Below are 20,035 nucleotides of genomic sequence, written 5' to 3'. Positions count from 1 at the left end.
GTTCAATAAAAAGCATGTTACATAAAAGAAATAAAATGAAGAAATTACAATTGCAATATAAAAATTTATGACAGCATGTGTCAAGCCATATTGGGAACTTGGTAAATAACTATGATAAGCACTCTCCTAATTCAGGGACAGAACACATAAATTAGCCTTATCCTGTTACTAACTACATTATCTCAAAAACATTTAAAATGCCATATAACACGGGAATGTTTAAGAAAATCGCAGCTAACTTTACTGCAGTCTGACTTATTTCATCATAGTTGTAGCACTTTATTTTATGGTTATATAAAAGATGGCAGTGAATATATTATTCTAAATGTACTGGCTAGTGAATTTCATCTTAACAAGGGAGTGAGAAATCCAAATAAACCAAGCAATTCATTTATATGGGCACATGAATCTGTGGTCTTAGTATCAAAAACCATAGGCTATATTGTACTAAAAGTGACATTCAATATAAATACTATGACATTTTGAAACTATGTTCACTGCAGCATGTTTTTGTCATCAAAAACTCATATATATATACTGGAATGCCTTCCCAGAAGAGTGGAGGCTGTTACAGCAGCAAAAGGGGTCCGATTCCATATTAAAACCCATGGCTTTGGAAAGAGATGTTTAACAAGTACATATGGGTGTGATGTTCAGTTGTCCACATACTTTTGTAAATGTAGTGTATCTTCAGCTCCTGCTTATTGACTTAAGTTGTATCTTCAGCATATGAAACACATGTTCAATTGGATTCAGATCAGGTGGCTGACCTGGCCAGTCAAGAATGTTACAGTTTTTGGCTTTGAAAAACATTTTTTTTGCTTTAGCAGTGTGTTTGGGATCATTGTCTTGCTGCGGAAGGAAGTGAAGTACCATACAATGAGTTTAGAGGTATTTGCTTAAACTTGAGCAGATAAGGCGCTTCTGTACACTTCAGAATTCATTCTGCTGCTGCTGTCAGCAGTTACATCAATGAAGACAAGTAAGCCAGTACCTGTGGCAGCCATGCACACCCAAACCTAGACACCCCCCACCACCATGTTTCACAGATGGGGGGGGGGGGGGGGGGGATCTTGGGAAGCTCCTTTTTGCCTCCATACTTTCCTCTTGCCATCTTTTAAGTACTTCGTAGCAAACTGTAACCTGCCCATCCTGTTTTGTGGCTGAGTAGTGGTTTGCATCTTACAGTGTATCCTCTGTAGTTCTATTTGTGAAAGTCTTCCAAGGACAGTTGTAACTAGAAGTTATAGCCAAAATATTATCTTACAGATCAACTCATCAAGGAAACAGTAAAAAATAAAGTTTAACTGGTTCTGAAATCATTAACACAGGAACATATGTCCACTATAAATATATATTCTTAATTTAAGAATTCTCATTACATTAAAGGGAGATGTCCAAAACATCATATAGGCTATGTTTGGGTTGTTAGTGAGGTCTAAAACAAAAGTAGATGTTGTGTTTATCTTTTTGAGATCTGATTTCTGGAATGGTCAAGTATTTGAATCAAGTTCTTTTTCACTCTCAAAGTTTGGTTCAGTAGCAACCCTTCAGTACTCTTGCATTAATGCTATGGATCAAAATCTTGTTCAATAGTAGCAAAAAAGACGTCAGTGACAGAATGAGCAGGCTTCTCCCGCGCAACGGACTGGAGCCCACCGTTCCCGACTCGCGCCCCGGGAGTCTCCGCCCTCGAGCTTTGCCTGCTTCCCAGAGAAAACCGAAAAGGAGAGAAAAGAAAGACTGGGATTCCCCTAAAATGGAGGCACTGCGTAGCTGGTAGTGCAATTCGGTAGCCGTATGCAAACCAGCACTTTCACTTCCACCCCTCCCTTCAGCCCTCCCTCGTTTTCGCCTCGCCTCTCTTCTTCTTCTTTTTTTTTTTTTTTTTAATTTAACGACATTTCCCATAACGCATGTTAGTGCTTCGTCTGTCGCTCTTTTCTGGTGATTTTCATGCGTACTTTTAGAACCCAGCTACAGCCATCCCGCAGCTAGGCGCTTAGCTATCTATGCGTTTTTATTTTAGCTGCTATTAATGTACGCTAGCTTGCTCGCAAAATAAGTTTTCTCTTTTCATTAAAACCGCGTGTCCTACAACCCTTCATATCTGACGTTGCTTTCTAGCTATTATTAATAAAAAAAAATTGTTGCAACCCATAATTAATCTATGAATAAGAAAAATTGTAAACTGGGGAGTTGAATTTGGCTGCTGTGCGAACAGGTAAGAACCTTTATAGCTTCCTGTCACTCAATTCATAATGTGCGCATGTTGTTTAGTTTATAGCTAGCTGGTGTTTGCTAAGTGGCTAGCAAAGGATCTCGTTAGATACATGGTTAGCGTGTCAACTTAACGACTTTAATTGCAATATATGTATTAGTTCACTAGGTTGATTCTATCTATAACTTGTTTTTGAAGCAAGTTGGCACCAGCTAGCAGCAGAATAATACCCTGGCGTGGTTGCTGATGTGTGGCCAACCTAGCTAGCCAATTCGGCCGGCTAGCTACAGCTGAGATCACTGTGTAGACAGACAGGATCTTCAACACAACAGGTTGGACAGAGTTTAGCACTAACGCTAGCTATCTCTCGCAAGCTGTTTTTCATGTCAGTATATTTTTGGTGGTTCGCTTTTGCGCTGTTTATTTGTTGATAGCTGGCTGGCTTGCTATTCAATATTATTAGCGACACCTGGCAGGAACACCCCAATCAAAGTAACCAGTGCTAGTAGCAAGCTAGCAATGTCCAGCTTTCGAGATAGGGGGTTAACTGTTTCTTTATTATTATTTGTTGACACTTTGTCACGGTATTGATTATGATTTTGACATTCGAAGTGCATCATATAATTTTAGAATTTTTTTGGATGTTGTTATTCCCGGTGAATGATGAACATGTATAGCCGGTAGTTAATGCCTAGTCATCTCAGACCTACTCATCTGGAATCAAACCTTGATGTAGCCTAAATCCATTGAGAGGAATGTCGCACACCGTGTGTCTTGGGAATTTCAATCAAACCGACTGTAAATTGCATAATTATTGTTGATGCATGTGTTGTACAGCTACACGACACAGACACCGATTAAAGTCAGATTTTTTAAAACCAGCGTAACTAATGTTAACTAGACTAAATTATTTGTGGTCCAAACATGGTCTGATGAATTCATCACGTTGTGGAGAGGCGCTAGTTTATAGCAATACAGTTAATTCCATTCCTTTTCTCACTGATTTTGTATGCAAGTCATTGTTGCACTTCTTTTTTGTTGTTAGATCTAAATATTGTTTTGGACATTACAACTAGGTCGTTGTAATAATGTACGACACTCTCATATGTATTGAAAATACTTTAGGTGACATTTGAATGCGTTCTCCAGTTATGTGACTGGGATTGTGTAATGAATTTACGTGTGTGCTGGCGAATGTATGGATGGACAGAAAGTTGACAAGTTAATATATTCAAGTAGCAGAATAATCTGTGTTTGTGGTTGTTTTTGAGAACTTTCTAAAATGTAAACATGCATTGTTGGGTTGGGGTTCCTTATGGAGCAAGCGGTATCCTAGGAGTTGGTTGTCATGGAGCTTTGAGACTATGCCGACACTATTCTTGTGACCCAGCTCTGTCTGTGGGCAGCTCTAGTTCTTACTGAAGATGAAGGTGCCCTGATCTGACCCTGAGCAGGGCTGAATTTACACCAGGCTCAAACAAGCTACGCAATTCAGCAGTCAGAAGTCGTTCATGTGTGTCAAGGTGTGTGAAAAGGTTGTGGAGTCAAGTGTCCCAGCATGGCTTCCTGTGGTGTGTGTTTCTTTTGAGGGGTGTGCTGTTGGAATGAACCAGGCAGGATCACTCCCTGAGAACAGGCACTCCCCGGTCTACTGAGCGGGCTTGCTGCAAGTCTGTTTTTCTGTATCTGTCAGATTTTTATTTGTTTATAATGCCCTCTCTCTCTATCTCTCCCCCCCTCTCTCTCTCATTGTTCCGACTCTCTCTCTCTCTCATTTTTCCGGCTTTTTCCCTGCATCATGCGGTGGTGTGTACCAGCTGAGTGGTTGTGAACGCGCTGCGTGTCGTTTCTCTAATGGTAGCCCGTCCGTGGGCAAAGAGCAACAGGTTGCGTGCGTGGAGTCTGACTCTGGCTGCGGGGCCGCACCGGCGCAGAGGACGAGCGGGCCGGAGAGAGGGTGTGTGGGAGTGGGCTGGGAGCTTTTCTTTCTCTCTCTCTCTCTCTCCCTCTCCCATTTTGTGTATGTGGCTTTGTACTCGTGCGTGCGTGTGGGAGTCGATGTGCGTGCCTGCGCATTTGGAGCTGCGAGTAGGTGTACGTGTGTGTGTCCGCCTCTGGTCCCATCGCTCTCGCCGAAATGAAATTGGTTATCTGGGATGGAATGTTTTGACGTAGACAAAGTGGACACGATTTCTCTCGGTGAATGATTTTTTTATTTATTTATTTTTTTGTAAAAAACGTTATCAGTGAGTTCTTATCTGAGGTCTGTAAAACCTGAGCTACTTCGTGATGAAGCTATTTTTAACTCAGATTTCCACAATTAAGCAATACGGCACTGGAAGACAGTGCTGTATTGTGAATGCAGTCACGGCTACTGCGGAGTTGGGCACGGCCTTGAGTGCTGTATTGCTTTTATAAAACGGTTATAGCGTATAGAAACAATTGATGACACAATGTTATTTAGTAGTTTTATTTTGTAAGTAACGGTTTGTGCACGGAGTGATAAGACATTCTGTGTACAAGCAGGCTGTTTGAATAACTGTTACTCAATCGGATTTACGATCCCTGTGGAGCGCGGTCTCAGCCAGTCAGCATCCAGGATCAGAACAGCCCGTTTTGAAGTCAGGAACAGCTCTGAATAACATAGTGCAGTATGCAATGTGTCAGTGGGGAGAAAGCTTAAAAGGTATGGATTCATTTTGATTGCCGTTTTAATATTTAGAATGTAGGCCTAGTTATGGTTAGGCTGGGCTGTGTTTCTCAGCCTTTTGTTACACATGCGATCGTGGCTCTGGGATTGAATCTCACAGGACTCGGGCATCGTTTTACATTCGTTTCCCAATCGCCCCTCTTTCTTTGTGTCTGTGGCCGTAACCTCTGGCAGATATGCAGAGTCTCGCTTGTGCGCGCGCTCACACGCTCACACGCATGCTCACACGTGGGGGTGAAGTGATGTGACTTCAGCCCAGCTGCACAGCTGCCACATATTTCTCAGCAGGCAGCGTTTCATCTGGAAAAACGCCCCGCCCGATCATCCCGCCCCCCTCCCGCGGAGACGGGCGGCGTCCTTCTGCGAGGGCGCGGCGGGGTCTGGGCGCGGCGCGCTCGCCGTACCGCGTGGCCGCGCGGGGGGGTGGGTGGGGTTTAGCTGCGGACGCCGCAGACCGAGCAGCCCCTGCTTTCGCCATGGGAGCGAGCGGCCCTGTCTGCAGGCGCGCGCACACACACACATACATATGCGTACAGACAGGCACGCGCGTACACTCTCTCACGCACACACACACACACACACACACACACACACACACAAACACACACACACAGTGCACAGGTACACTCTCTCACACACATACACACACACACACACACTGCACAGGTACACTCTTGCACACACATATGCACAGTACACACACTCACACACACGCACAGTGCACAGGTACACTCTCGCACACACACGCATGCACAGTGCAGTCGTACACACACACACACAGACGCGCAGACACGTTCTTTGTGCGGTCATTAACCTAGTGTCACCTGGTGGCTGTGGGAAGCTCAGCATATGGCCTCCCTTATCTGCAGCCTTGGCTTAACTCTGCAGTAAAAGCAGTGTCAGACAGATAGCGCAGACAGGCAGTCGGCCGTAATCGCACAGAAACAAAATGAAGGTCTGGCTCAACAATGCCCTCACATGTACAGGAAGGGACCGAAGAAAGCCGTCTCCTCACTGCCCTGTTATAATCTGTGTTTGTCTTGGTCCCAGACAGAGAGAGGTGTTGACACGGAGCAAAAAGACGCGTGGTTTGGTTTTCAGAGTCGAAACATTTTTCTGAATAATTCGGACACATGCGCTTTTATTTGTTTTTGTTTGAAAGCAGTGAGCGAACAAAGCTGAAGACCTCTTTGTCACATCCATGTGTCGTTGTGTGTTAGCTGTAGCCCAGCTGAGGCATTGGTTTCAGCTTTAAATCCAGCGGCGGACGCTCAGCCCGTCTGGTCGTAGCCGTGAGTCTGGCCTCGTTAAACGCGTGCCGCGGGTTGGCTCTCTGTGAGCTCCCTGCGGCCCTGTGGACTGTGTACCTGTCTGTTATTTTTTTCCCCCCTTTTCACTCCACGAAAAAGCTGATAAGGCCCGTGTAGATACGCTCCAGCGCGGTTACTGTACACACAAGAATGTCCTCATTTCCCCTTTAACTGCCAGGAAACATGACACCCTCACCGCCATTATGTCAGCGGCGGTGCGTCTGAACGAGGGGTCCTAGCGCCACTTCGGAAAGCCTCTGAACGAAGACGGAAGCGCAGCGGGGCCTAACGCTGAGTCGCGTTCCCACGGGTGGCCTGGAATGAACGCGTCATCGGTGTGTTCGAAAGTTTAAGAGTTTAAGGGTTTTTAGGAGAGCGAGGGAGGTTAAGTAGCTTTTGTTGTAGTTCTTAACCTTGGGGCAGAAACTTTGCCTTGGCTTCTCTTGGCATGGTAATGATCGGCTTGCCAACCGTCTTTTAAGGCAGGTTGATATGCAAATTGGATTTTCACAACATGTGATTGGACAACCCCCCCCACCCGAGCAGCAGGGTTCACATGAATTTCCTCTGTGCAGATTGCACCGTTAGTGTACCCGTGACACTGTATGCCCTAGGCTTGTGTGCACTGTTTGTTCTCTTTTTTTTTGTGACTGGAGCTTAGAGGAGGCAAAGAACAAATGAAACATACGCTGTAGTGTGTCATTTAAGTTCACTTAGCCTAAGTTCACGGTTTTCTTATTTCTCATATCCTCTTATTTCTGTAATTCTCTCTCATTCTTTCTCCCCGATTGATCTGTGTGCGTTTGTTTTTTTGTGCGGGGGAGAGCAGGAGGCTCTTGAATGTTACGGGCTGCTGGAGAGCTGACGTGCATCACGCTGTAGAGCCGTGGTAACCAGCCCTATTCCTGGAGATCTACCGTCCTGTAGGAGTTCACTTCAACATTCATTTGGCACTCCTGACTCTACTAGTTAGCCGCTCAGCGCGATCTCTAGTTGTTGAATGAGGCGTGCTTTGTTAGGGTTGGAGTGAAAACCTACAGGACAGTTGACCTTGCGGAACAGGGTTGGTTACCACTTTCTGCGGAGGGACCTGCTGTTCTCGGCACAATGGCCACGCCTGGGACCTGACAGCAGTAGACCAACCCCCCTGAGAGGGCCAGCTGGCTAGCGAAAGCGTTTTTTAAGGTTTGCTGAAGAATTAGGTTTTAACGGCGTGGGTTGGGATGTCTCACCTGGCCTGGCTTTGAAAGGCCCTGCCCCCTCTGTTGTTTTTCTCATCCCCTGTACCTCGTGCTCAGAAAAGGCGGTTGGCTCTGGTCTTGTGCTGCGCAAGGGACCGTGGGGAAACTCTCGTCCTCCGTATTAAGCGTGAAGAAATGAAGGGATCGGGGCCAAGCTGTCGGGCTCTGGCACATACAGGAAAATGAGCTGTTGAAAATGGGCTAAGCAGTTTTTTTTCAGTTTTTGCTCTCTGCTTGGCCCTTGATTGACAAGAATTATTGTTAATCGAGGTGTATACTGCATTTTTAACACTGTCCGTCTGGTGTCCCCTCTTCAGACACAGAGCTGACATACCGCTTTCACACGTATCTAGGCTTGAAGGGCAGCTGTGAACAGTGGTGTTACGCACAACAAACACAAAATTGATCTGAGAATGTTTTTTTGTTGCCGAAAATGAAGAGTCTGTCCTCTTCCAGGGTGGGTGTGCTACGTGCTAGAGGCAGTTCAGCTGAGGTGAGCCACGCCCCCTTCACTTTAAAGCACTGTTTAAGCACTTATCATCACTGTTATTATCATTATTATTACTGTTATTATTATTCTTATTATTAGCAATACTGTTATTTTTATACATAACACAAAGTAAAAATAAAATAGTAATAATAATTATTATAATATTATTATTATTAACAGTATTATTATTACTAACATTACAACTAATAATAATATGTTCCTCTGCCTGAAATGCCAAATGCAGGTTTGGCCTTTTTCTCACTCCTGTGAGAGCGCTCCTGATTTCTGTGGGTGAACTGGAGCTTGTCCTTCATAAGCACATTTAAAAGCTGTCCATTTCACCGGCGTAAGATGATGAGAGCTACAGGGCCAATTACGTTTCCCTTCTTAAAAAGGGCAAAATCTGTTTTTCAAAACGGTAATTCGTCACTGCAAAAGAGCACCCCTGCCAGCCGGTGTTTTAAAACATGAACGCGCTGCTACCCGTGGGATCGATTTTTTAAAAACTGAGTTTTAAAATCATCAGCGTCTTTCCGTTTTTGAACATTAGGCAGACGTAATGGACGTAATTTAAGCGCAGTGCATTGTGGGTCTGTTTCCGCCTCACACAGTAGCCTGTAACTGGGCTGCCCCAGTCCAGATAAACATCTCTTCCTTCTCCTGTGTGCCATTTGGTCATTCGTCCACATAATTGTCATTTTTCCACAAAGCACGCATTCGCAGTAAAGACTTGCCCTATCTTACGGCGCTGTTGTTTGTTCTGCTCCTGTTCGTTTACCTAGTGGGGAAGGTTGAATGGGTCCCCTCACAATAGAGGCCATGGCATTTGTGTGTGGGGGATTATGTGCGCGTGTTCCCTCAGTGTGTAGTGCGTCTGTATGTTTGATTTTAAGCTTGTGAGCGAGTGGGCACGTGTGTGTTTATGGACATTGTGCGTGTCTGTGTTTGTGTGTTTGCAAGCATGTTTGTTGATGTGTGTCCTCAGAATGCGTGTGTGCTGTGAGTGTGTGTCAGTATGTGAGCGTGTGTTTGTTTAGTGATTGTGTCAGCGAGATAGTGTGTGTGTGTATCGGTGAGTGAGTTTCCTCTGTGTGTGTGTCTGTGTGTATGTGTGTGTGTGTCTGTCTGTGTGCGCATGTGCGTGCGTGCGTGCATCCGTGCGTGCGTGTGCGACTGCGCATACGTTTGCAGACGTGCTCTGTCGCGGCGGCCCTGCAGGCTAATGGCAGCGCAGACCGGGCTCTCTGTGAAGGTGACTGTACACGGGGACGGGGCGGGGCGGGGCGCGCCGGAGCCGCCGCCCTCCCACCTGTCTCTCCGCCTGCTGATGGGCGGAGCTCGGCCCCGGGGCCCGGCTCCCGCTCCGTGGCTGAGAGAGCCGGTCCGGGCGTTCCCCGCAGCCGCGGCGCCCCTCTGGTGCGCTCTGAGTGTGGCGGCCTGCCGCCCTGTCAGTGCTGGAGCTGGGCTGGAGTGAGGAGCGTGCCGTAGCCCGTCCAGCCCAAAAACAGGCCCCACTGACGGCCCGGGCTATCAGCAGCAGCTGCTACAGCCCAAACAGATACGAGCGCTTTGCTCAGTGTGAGTCTGTGACAGGCCAAGTGCAGATGTGTAATGAAATGGAGTGCTGCCCTTTGGCGTTCCCCTGTTTAAGTCAGGAGCTGCATGTTTTGGCCCCCGCTTCAGAATGACACGTAACTGTCAGACAGACAGACATAAACACACAGACATGCATACAGACGTATGCACGCACACAGACACACACGCACATACAGACACATTCACACGCTCTCACACACACACACAGACAGCCACGCGCCTGCACACACACACACACACACACACACACGCACAGACAGACAGACAGACAGACAGACATAAACACACAGACATGCATACAGACGTACGCACACGCATACACACAGACGACGACGCACACAGATTCGCACATCACGCGTACACACAGACACACCTGCACACGTCACACACACCAACGCAGAAGGACAGACGACAGACGCCGGCACACAAACACGCACACACACACACACGCACACAGTACTGCACTCCACCGTGCCCCACCTCTCTCCCAAGGCCGCAGTGTGGAGCCAGGTTTCTGCTGGTGGGGTGACCTTGCAGAGCGGCCATGCGCAGGCCGCCTCCAAGCCCCTCCCCCGTGGCAGATCCTGTGCAACATCACCGCTGCAGGCAGGTTGGCGCTTACTGACAGCAGCACACGGCTCGAGCAGGGCCTTGCCCAGCCTGCATTAGCGAGCGCTAAAACAGCGCTATCGCTCCCGTGTCTGCGCTACAGCGGGACACAGCCACTGGTTCAGTCACTTTGTTTTAGTCTTTCTGTGTACTGATCCTGATTTAGTATTTTGGTTGTGGGGATGGGGGGTTTTGAATTATACTGTTTCAAACACTCCGATAACACGCGGCAGTCTATTTTTGTCTCGTATTTATATGGCCTCGTCTTCCTGTGATGGTGCCAAACCGTTTTTAATGCGGTTGTCAGCTCAAACCCGACGCTGTTCCTCATTCGCTTGGCTTTAGTCTTTGAGCATCGCTCGGCAGGAGGCTCGTGAAAGCACGTCACCTTTCCACGTCGCATGTTCGGGCGTTTCTCTTGTAACTATGTATTGAGGCATTAAATATGTTCGTTTTATATTTAACTGCTGGTTAAATAATATTTAACTGCTGGTTAAGTATTACTTTGTTCTCTGTATTAATAATACAGTGGTGCGGCATGTCTGTACAATCCCTGGGATGTGTGGCCATACTGTACTGTATATTGGGTTGGGCATTGTGCGCGTGTGCATGTCTGTCTGTCTGTCTGTGTGTGTGTGTGTGTGTGCGTGTCTGTGTGTGTGTGTGTTGGTGTGTGTGTCTGTGTGTGTGTCTGTGTGTGTGTGTCTGGGATGCTGATGTGTATCAGAAAGCAGCAGAAGCAGGGACTGCATGTGTAGAACATGGTGTGCCCCCTGGGGAAAACACTCCATTGATTATCAGAGCAGGGGAAGGGGAGGTAGAGACCTGCACAGAGATTCAGCTTCTCCTTTAGCAATGGGAATGCTCTTGTGCATAGTCTGAAGGGCCCATTAACCCCCCACACACATCTCTCTCTCACACTCTCTCTTCATTTACCTCAGCCCCCCCCACTGTGGTGTGCTTCAGCTGGGGGGCTGTGCGCCACCCTTCCTCCGCCCAAACTCCACCCACCGTCCATCTCTGAGGTGCGGAGAAATGCAGCGCGTCTGTCCCTACCGCTCTTCCCTTCTTTTCCCTGCTCTTCTCCACCTTCTCGTCTCCCGTTTTCTCTCTCTCTCCTTTTTTCCGAGCCCGCGTTGCGCTCTGTGGCCCTGAATCATGGTTCAGCCATTTCAGCCTCTTCCTGTTTGCTCTCCTAATCAGCTCAGGGTGGCTGGGCTGATTCATGGCGGTGGACGCGGCGCCGGGCCGCGCTGCGCTGCCGTTTCCCTGAGTCACTCTCCTTCAGCCAGGAGTCGCGTCTCTCTCTCTCTCTCTCTCCGGGACCCTCTCCCCCGCCCCTCCCCTCCCCTCCCCTCGGCTCAGCCCGTTCCGTCCCAGCGGCTCCCACCAGCGCGTTTTACCTGCCCTCCTTCCTCTCCTCCGCCTCCCTCCATCCCTCCGTCCCTGCCCCTGTTCGGCGAGGCGGCGCTCCAGGAAGGGGAGCCGGAGCCCGAGCCGGAGCGTTTCTCTCTCTCTCTCTCTTTTTGTTTTAACGCGCGCGGCGGGCGCAGCACTGAGACAGTCTGCCAGGGGAAGGAGGTGAGAGAGCAGGGGGAGGGAAACAACACACGAAAAAAACTATCTTTAAAGATCAATATGAAACGCTCCTCCCCATTGGCTCCCCGCTCAGCCGACCCGCCTGCAAACCCGGAGCCGGTTGGCCCGCGCCTCCCACCGCGCACAGCAACTGCAGCGTGTGGGGAGGGAAAAAAAAAAAAAACGCTCTCTCGCTCGCTCCCTCTCCTGTCTTCCCTCTCTCCTCATCGTTTATGTTTTTTTGCTTTTTTCTTTTTTCATTTCATCCTGCGACCTGTCTGCGGCGGCTGCGGACGTGCGCGAGCCGGCAGCGCTGATCCCCCGCGCCCCGTTTCTGCGGCCTCTCCGCTTTCATTCCGGATCGCGGCTCAGTCCGAGTCAAGCCGGCTAATTAGCCAGGGCTCGCGGGAGCCTCTGAAAGGGACATCCTCTGTCTCTCGTGCATGCGCTTCTCTCTCTCTCTCTCTCTCTCTCTCTCATCTCTTCCTCTCTCTCTCTCTCTCTCACTCTCTCTCTCTCTCTCTCTCTCTCTCTCTCTCTCTCTCTCACTCTCTGTCTCCCTCTCTCTCGCTCTCTCAGACTGAGACACAGTCTGCCCTTTCCCTTGCGCTGCTGCCTGCTTCTTGTCTGTCTGGCTGCTCTCTCTTTTTCTCTCCTCTCTCTCTCTCTCTCTCGCTCTGTTCTTTTTCTCTTCATCATGTTCCAGCTGCTCTCCAGCTTCAGTGAATTTTTCTCCATTTCCCTCCTCAGCACTGGTGCACTTTATGAATATGTATGAGTCTGTATTCGTTCCCTGAACTTTCATCCGTCCTGTCCGATTCCTGGCAAATGATTGAAACTGTCTTCAAGGTCTTTTGTGACTTAAAATTTTTTAGAATTTTTTTATTTATTTAACTCCCTCCGCACTTCTTTCTTTCACATTGTTCCTGAATTTTTATAGACTCCTTGTTTTTTTCAACCGCAGAATCTGTCGGGAAAGGAAGAAAGCAGATGAGCGGTTAACGAAGCGAAGGACGGATAAATCAAAGGGCTGAAACTTGGGAGAGGGAGGGACCAGAAGAGGAAGAGAAGAGGAGGAGGAACCGGAGAAGCGACGGAGCACAAAGTGCCTACTCCCGAAGGAGCAGCGCTGTCAGACCAGCCCCCTGTCTCTCCCTGGGCCTGACTGTCACCTGACGGGCTTCTCGCTCCTTTGGAACAGCAGGTGAGTGAGCGGCGACCGTTAGCCTGTGGAGCCGGGCCTCGATTGTGACTGTGTACATCACCGTGACGGCCCTGTTCCTGCTCGCTCCCCGGTAAACGTAGCTGTGGGTTTGCTAATCGTATTTATTTTCACTGTGGTTTTCTTTCTTCCTCATTGCTGCTTATGAAGCGTTTCATCAGGGAGGCGGACCCCGTCGCCCGGCGCCCGGCGCCCCACACGCATCACACGTCTCATCTGAGCGTTCGGGACACCGTTTTTTTTTTTTGTTTTTTTTTACGTGGAAAAGAAACGTACGTACCGTCCAACGATACCAAAGGAAATACCGGACCTTGACAAGAGCTACTGTGACGCCTAGACACAAAGGACGCAGCGAGAGAGACGGACTCTGGTACCTTTCTCTCTCTCTCTCTCTCTTTCTCGCTCACTCCCTCCCTCTCCAGCGCAGCGTCAGGGAGTGTCCCCCCAGTCCGCCCTGCTCCCAGAATGCCCGTGTGACCCGCCTTCTCTTGTCCCCCGCGACCGTGACAGAGCTGGACTCTGCTCGCCAGTCATCCCGCCACCCCCTCAAGGTGATTCCCTCCCGTGAACTGGCGGAACCGCGATCTCAATCTGCCCAGAGAAAAACATCTACATATATGATCTTTTTTTTCAAAGCCCGGGCTGGGATGAGAGGTTTAATCCACTTTAGGAAGCATGTCATTTGATCGCAAGCTTTAATTTTCCATTTCGTTCGCCCGAGTGAGTGGCCAGTTCTTGCCCGGAGTCCAGCAAGAAAGAGGTTTTTTTTTGTTGTATGCGCAGGCCTGGGATTGAAGCTGCCCTCGTTTCACCCCCCTGGGCCGTTCCCCGGAGGACCCCGAGCACCTGCCATGGCTGCCAACGTGGCCATGGGCCGCGACACCAAGTGGCTGACCCTGGAGGTCTGCCGGGAGTTCCAGCGGGGCACCTGCTCCCGCTCGGACGCCGAGTGCAAGTTCGCCCACCCCTCGCGCAGCTGCCACGTGGAGAACGGCCGCGTCATCGCCTGCTTCGACTCGCTCAAGGTGAGCAGCCCGCCCGCACGCGCACGCCCGCACACGCACACACGCACACACGCAGCTAACGCTCTGGTGTATACTCTGCACGTGTGCGCTTGCTTAGACATGCACACACGCAGGCACGCACACATGTACACACACAGTACGCACACACACGTAAACTCTCTCAGAGGCACATGCTCAAGTGTGCACATGCAGATACAACACTGTTTTTGATTGCTCGTCGTCAGTAAGTCACCAACTGGAACGTGCTAATTTGTAAATAGGGAAGAGAATGCCAGGGTGCCATGAACAATTGGAGATGATCTGCAGCACGTTTGGTAACATTGTCAGTGTGACAGGAGATCGTTTTAAAAAAAATGATAAATAACAATGGGTCTTACTGGGCTTCAAGTCTGAGCTTGGGTAATTACGGAAGATCCTTCTGAGAATGGAAAACAGAGTGGCACTAAATTAATGACATGCTATGCAGGTGCAAATGACAGTTTTGGGCAAGGCCCAGTCTCGTTTTGGACCCGAGACTCTCTGACTCAGTCACATATTTGCTTTTGACCACATGTTGTTTATTCTTCTTATTTTCACGCCTTTGTTTAATCCTAAGGAAGTGGTAGAAGTGCACGTAACATGAACTGTAATCATATCGTAACAATAATCCTGATAAGAAGAGGAACGAAGTGAAGCCAAAAAGCCGAGTTCAGAATGTGGTTTCCGAGTCACGCCAAGTCTGTTGGACAGAGATGTAAGGCATTTTTAAAAAATGTGATTGCCACATGCGTCTTCAGGAGGCTCTGATGACGTAATCGTGGGCTGAAATGAAAAGGCTAAAATGCATTCGGTTGAAGGCGTCCGAACGCCGCTCTGCCAGTTGTGTGGCGCGCGGCCTGAACGCGCCGCGCAGGCCGGGGCAGATAATATTGGTATTGTGAGCCCCCCTGGCTCCGCCAGCAGGCCAGGCAAACCTGCGTCTGCCCGTCTCAGCGCTCACACTCACAGACAAGGGAGCCTCTGTCTGCGAGAGCCAGCTGTCTCCTCATTACTGACTTAGATTGTATTATTCTGCCATTATATGTATATGTGTATATGTATATTAATGTGTGTGTGTGTGTGTGTGTGTGTGTGTGTATATATATATATATATATATATATATATATATATAGTGAGCTCCATAATGCCTGGGACAAAGGTGTATCTTTTCTTGATTTTGCTCTGTACTCTACAATTTCACATTTGTCATTAATCAAACAATTCGGTTAAAGTTCAGATTCTCAGCTTTTATAGCTTTTATTACAGGATATTTTTTATATACAATTTGGCTTCACCATGCAGAAAATACAGCACTTTTTATACATAGTCTCCCCCCCCTTTTTTTTCAGGTCAGCATAATGTTTGGGTCAAATGGGTTCACAGGTGTTTCTCATTAGTCAGTTGTGTTAAATTGCGTTCCTTAGTGCAGGAATAAGAGAGCTTTCAGTATCTTGTCTTGATTCTAGGCTTTTGATTGTCTGTTGTTGGCGTTCGTCAACATTAGTACCAGAGTTGTGCCAGTGAAAGTCGAGGAAGGAAGACATAGGCCAAACTGGCCAACTGTTTGGAACATCATTAAAGAGTAATTACAATCACTGTTTCAGCCTGGCTCTGGCTACTACTCAATTTTGAAGAATGCCTCCTGGGGTGGTTTGAGTAGGTGTATCTGGCTCATTTGCATGAAGTATTCTCTAGGAAAATTAATTTGTTCAGCGTAACTGCACCTGGCTCATGAAACCTGGATCAAACTATCAAGCTAGGCCTTGCCGCTCAAATATGAATCAAGATTCAGCAATTACCTGGCAATTACATCTCACCTCAAATGTTTGCAGAAACATATTTTGGTGGACTGCTTAGGTGGAATATGAGAAAGTTCACGAATAGGCCACCATTCTTCTTCGGTTTGAAAACTTTGGGCTAAAAACCAATCTAGCCAATAGGGTGCCAGCAGTGTTTTTTTCCTATCGTTTTTAAAAACTAAGTGGATAAATTTGTGGATGACAACAATTTTCCGGCTGGATATCTTAATTGATATTTATGTAATGTAGTTATAGTAACTCCAAAGAGGTACTCACGATTGGGGTGAGGCTAGAGTGGAGGGCAGTAAAAAGACTCTTTTCTACCAGTTTTTTCTGTTAAGTGTTGAAAATAACCTTAATGATCTAGAGTGTAATTACTCTTTAAGAAAAAAAAAAACAATTCAATATTCACAAAGCGCCTGGTAGGCTGAGGAAGACCTCTACAGTTGATGACTGAAGAATTCTCACCACGGTGGAGGAAAAACCTCAAAATGCCTGCCAGACAGGTCAGAAACACTCTTCACGTGTGGATGTGTCAGTGACTACTGTCTGCAGGAGAGTCTGATAGCAGCAACAGAATGAATTCTGAAGTGTACAGAAGTGTACAGACAGCGTCTTACCTGCTGAAGTTCAGCCAAATGCCTCCAAACTTACTGGATGGTGCTTCATCCTACAGCAAGATGATGATCCCAAACATAGTGCTAAAGCAACAATGGAGTTCAAAGCCAAAAATAGGAAATTTTTGACAAACATTACAATGAGAACAGACCAATCAGCCCAACAATGCTTGCCGTTTTCCAACCAATAAAGTATGCCTAATGCTCGGTTTACCTACTAACTAGACGGTATCTAGCACTGTATGAAGCCTGGTCTAGAAAAAACCCAGAGTTTCTGCCTCTACTACATGACCTGGCATACAGTGACATTCTAGAGAATTCCAATTTTGTGGCAACAGTTTGGGGAAGGCCCTTTTCGATTGCAGCATGACCGTGCCCCCATAGACAAAGCGAGGGCAATAAAAAAATGATTTGCCGAGTTTAGTGTGGCAGAACTTGACTGGCCTGCCCAGAGCCCAGACCTCAACCCCATTTAACACCTTTGGGATGAATTGGAACGATGACTGCGAGCCAGGCCTTATCGCCCAGTATCAGTATCTGACCTCACTAATGCTCTTGTGTCTGAATGGAAGCAAATCCCTGCAGCCATGTTCCAAAATCTAGAGGAAAGCCTTCCCAGAAGAGTGGAGGCTGTTATAGCAGCAAAGGGGGAACCAACTCCATGTTAATGCCCATGGTTTTGGAATGAGACGTTTCAGCACATATGAGTGTGTTGTTTGGGTGTCCACATACTTTTGGCCATGTAGTGTATGCAAGTATAATTTCCTTGGATTTATACTCAGTACTTTTGACTATATATCCCAGCATCCTGTTGGACTTTTTTTTTTACTGTTCAGCACAGTGCCTAGAAGCTGAAAGGCTATGATCAACTATTACTCCAAAGTCTTTTTCAAATTGGGCACATTCCAATTTTGTTCCTCCCAAAAAATAGTCCTGTCTCATGTTTATGTAGAACTTTACATTTTTCTGTATTGAATTTCATTTGGCCGGTTTCCAGGCTGTTCTGGATTCTGTTTAAATCTTCTTGGATTACTTTAGTAGAATCCAAATTGTTGGCTGAACCTCCCAGTTTTGTATCATTTAAATTGTAATCAAATTTAATTAAAATACTTTCAATGTCCATGTCAAGGTCATTTTTATAAATGAGGAAGACCAATGGTCCCAGCACCGGTCCTTGTGGGACTGCACTTCCCACAGTACTCTATACTCAGGTAATCACTACACTTTGTGTTCTGCCCTGTAGCCAGTTCCAAACCCACTCTGAAATACCTCATGTAATTCTTACTTTTATTTTTATGAGTCTGTCATGGAACTCATGTAACAAATGATTTTTGTAAATCAAAATGCATATAATATCATAAGCCTTGCTACAATCAAAGCACTTGGTGGCTGCCTCAAAGAATGCCAAATGATTTGTCAGGCATGACCTTCCTTTTCAAAAAACATGCTGGGTATACCATAGGATGTTATTATTTATACAAATGATAAATTATGAATTATAACTTGTCTCTAATGATTGAATCCAATATTTTACATGTGATGCCATTTAAAATGACAGGCCTGTATTTTCCTGGATCAGTACGGTTCCCTTTCTTATATATTGACATTATATTACCTTGCTTCCAGCCGTCCGGTATTTCTGCAGTTTCTAAAGACTGCCTAAAAATACCTGCCAGTGGTTTAATGATGATCTTGCCAGAGAAGATGCGCTCTCAGACTCAGCACTTTGTGATGTCTATAGGTCACAGTCATTGCATGCTAAACATGACTACTTTCATTTACATAACATTAAAAAAAACTTTCTATTTCTACCTACAATAACAAAAAAGGTGAGTTTTACTTAAAAGCAATCAAAGACATGACTTTTCTCAAAATAACATCTTTTGGCTTGAATTACAATTAAATTAGAAATTATTTGAAGTCTATCCAGCCATTTACCAAGAGGGTGGGAGGGAGGTGGAGGGGTAATTAAATTGAGTGAAATCTTATCTACCATAAGTGTTTTTAAAACCACAGATAACTTGATACCATTTGCCTGTAGTGTAAGTAAAACAGATGCTTAAGCTGCAAGAAATATGGCAAAGAAGCCGCTATTGGGCTCAGATGTACAGGATCAAGTAAACATATGGTGGCAAGGTTATTCCCCATGAGAAATTGCAAAGAAGCTTAAGATTTCTAGGTGCAGTGTTCAGTACACACTCAGAAGGGTCCAGTTCATGGGCAGTAATGTTAACAGGAGAAGACCAGGAAGATCAAGAGGCAGCTGACAAATATCTTGTGGTGTCTAGCAGAAGAAACTGTTTTAAGATTGCATCACAACTACAGGAAGAAACCAGTGCAGCTAGAGAGAAACAAGGTCCCCTGACTACAGTCAGACTGCAGCTATGATCTGCTGGTATTTCATACCCTAACCCTAACCCCTCCACCTCCCTCCCTCCCCTTTACCTCCCGGTTTGATTGGATAGACTTCAAATAATTATTAATTTCATTGTAATTAAAGCCAAAGGAGGATAGTTGTCTCTAAGATTATTTTTAAGTAAAAGTGATCTTTTTGTGTTATTGTAGGGTTAAATTGTACTTTGGCTTGTTATTCAATAATTGTGCATACATTAACTTAATTCTTCTCTACCTGAAGTTTTTTTTTTAAACTGAGAAGAGGGGGGGCTAGCAACACTGCAAGCGAGCCCCCTGGATGGTTTAAGCCTGTTCTGTGATTCCACTGACATTTGTAATAATGTCATAAATTGTTTTCTGTTGTGCTGTTGAAAAAAGTAACTGAAATGAGTTATGAGTGGACCAGGAGTGGGTGGAGCTTGCGATGTACAAACTTTTGCAGGGTGACTGAAGGTCAGTTCAGATTTTTACTCATTGAGAGGACAAGTTGCCCAGCGGTGGGGGATTTCATACACCCCCACAGTGGTGCTCCTGGAACACACTCCGTCTCCTTCCGTATGGAAATTCACTGCTGATTCACTTCCGAAGGCAAGCTCACGGGTGTGGGAAGGGGATCCGGTCGTCACCGTTTATATAAATCTGGCCGAAGTCTTTGGACACGTGGACCCGTGAATAGCACCTGTAGCTTTTGATAAATGTTTAGTGAATCTGGTCCCTGAATTCTGCCAAGGGATGAGACAGAGATGGTTCTGAAATGCTGCATGTGCAGTTCCATGCCAGTAGAGGTGAGGCCTCTATTGTCAAGAATAAAATGCTAAAAATTCAAGGCGAGCAAATGTTTCAGCCACAGAACGTCATTAGCATCTAGATGCACTTGGAATAATGGTTCAAGTTAAAAGCCACACAATGTCCAGCAGTAAGGATGTATGTAATTGATTAATAGGACACAGCTGGTACTAATCATGTAACCTAATCAACGCAAGCCTAACACTAATGTTAAAAAGTCCATATAAAAATGTAAACATTAATATACATAACATTAAAATCATGAATGTTACAAGTATTCCAATGACTAAATTCAAAGAGGAGAAAGAAGATAATCATCTCAGACTGATAAACCCTGTATAGGCCACCTTAAATAGTAAACACAAAACAAGAGCATGAATTCAACCAATCAACAACACGTAATGCAAAAGATGAACAT

General features: G+C 46.4%; 1 protein-coding gene across 14 annotated transcripts in view; it reads left to right on the top strand.

The window, feature by feature from the left end:
* The first annotated feature begins 1,662 nt into the window (after positions 1-1,662).
* The window catches only part of LOC135263036 (muscleblind-like protein 3), a 46,618-nt gene continuing 28,245 nt past the window's right edge, over positions 1,663-20,035 (top strand). For 2 of the 14 annotated variants that reach the window (XR_010332376.1, XM_064350595.1), the window contains exons 1-4: positions 1,663-2,224; positions 12,720-12,959; positions 13,128-13,528; positions 13,761-14,002. Coding sequence is in view for 13 of the 14 variants with exons in the window: in XM_064350595.1 (XP_064206665.1) it covers positions 13,829-14,002 (174 nt within the window). In the remaining variant the exon portion in view is untranslated. Of the gene's footprint in view, positions 2,225-2,270; positions 2,554-2,584; positions 2,607-2,647; positions 3,745-4,486; positions 4,908-6,819; positions 7,976-11,843; positions 12,605-12,719; positions 12,960-13,127; positions 13,529-13,760; positions 14,003-20,035 lie in introns of those variants that run through there. The other 12 variants (XM_064350604.1, XM_064350602.1, XM_064350605.1 and 9 more) reach the window with 12 other exon arrangements.

This window comes from Anguilla rostrata, chromosome 9, assembly GCF_018555375.3.
Source record: "Anguilla rostrata isolate EN2019 chromosome 9, ASM1855537v3, whole genome shotgun sequence".
In the NCBI taxonomy this organism is placed as follows: Eukaryota; Metazoa; Chordata; class Actinopteri; order Anguilliformes; family Anguillidae; genus Anguilla; species Anguilla rostrata.
This window is presented reverse-complemented; position numbering and strand designations above follow the sequence as displayed.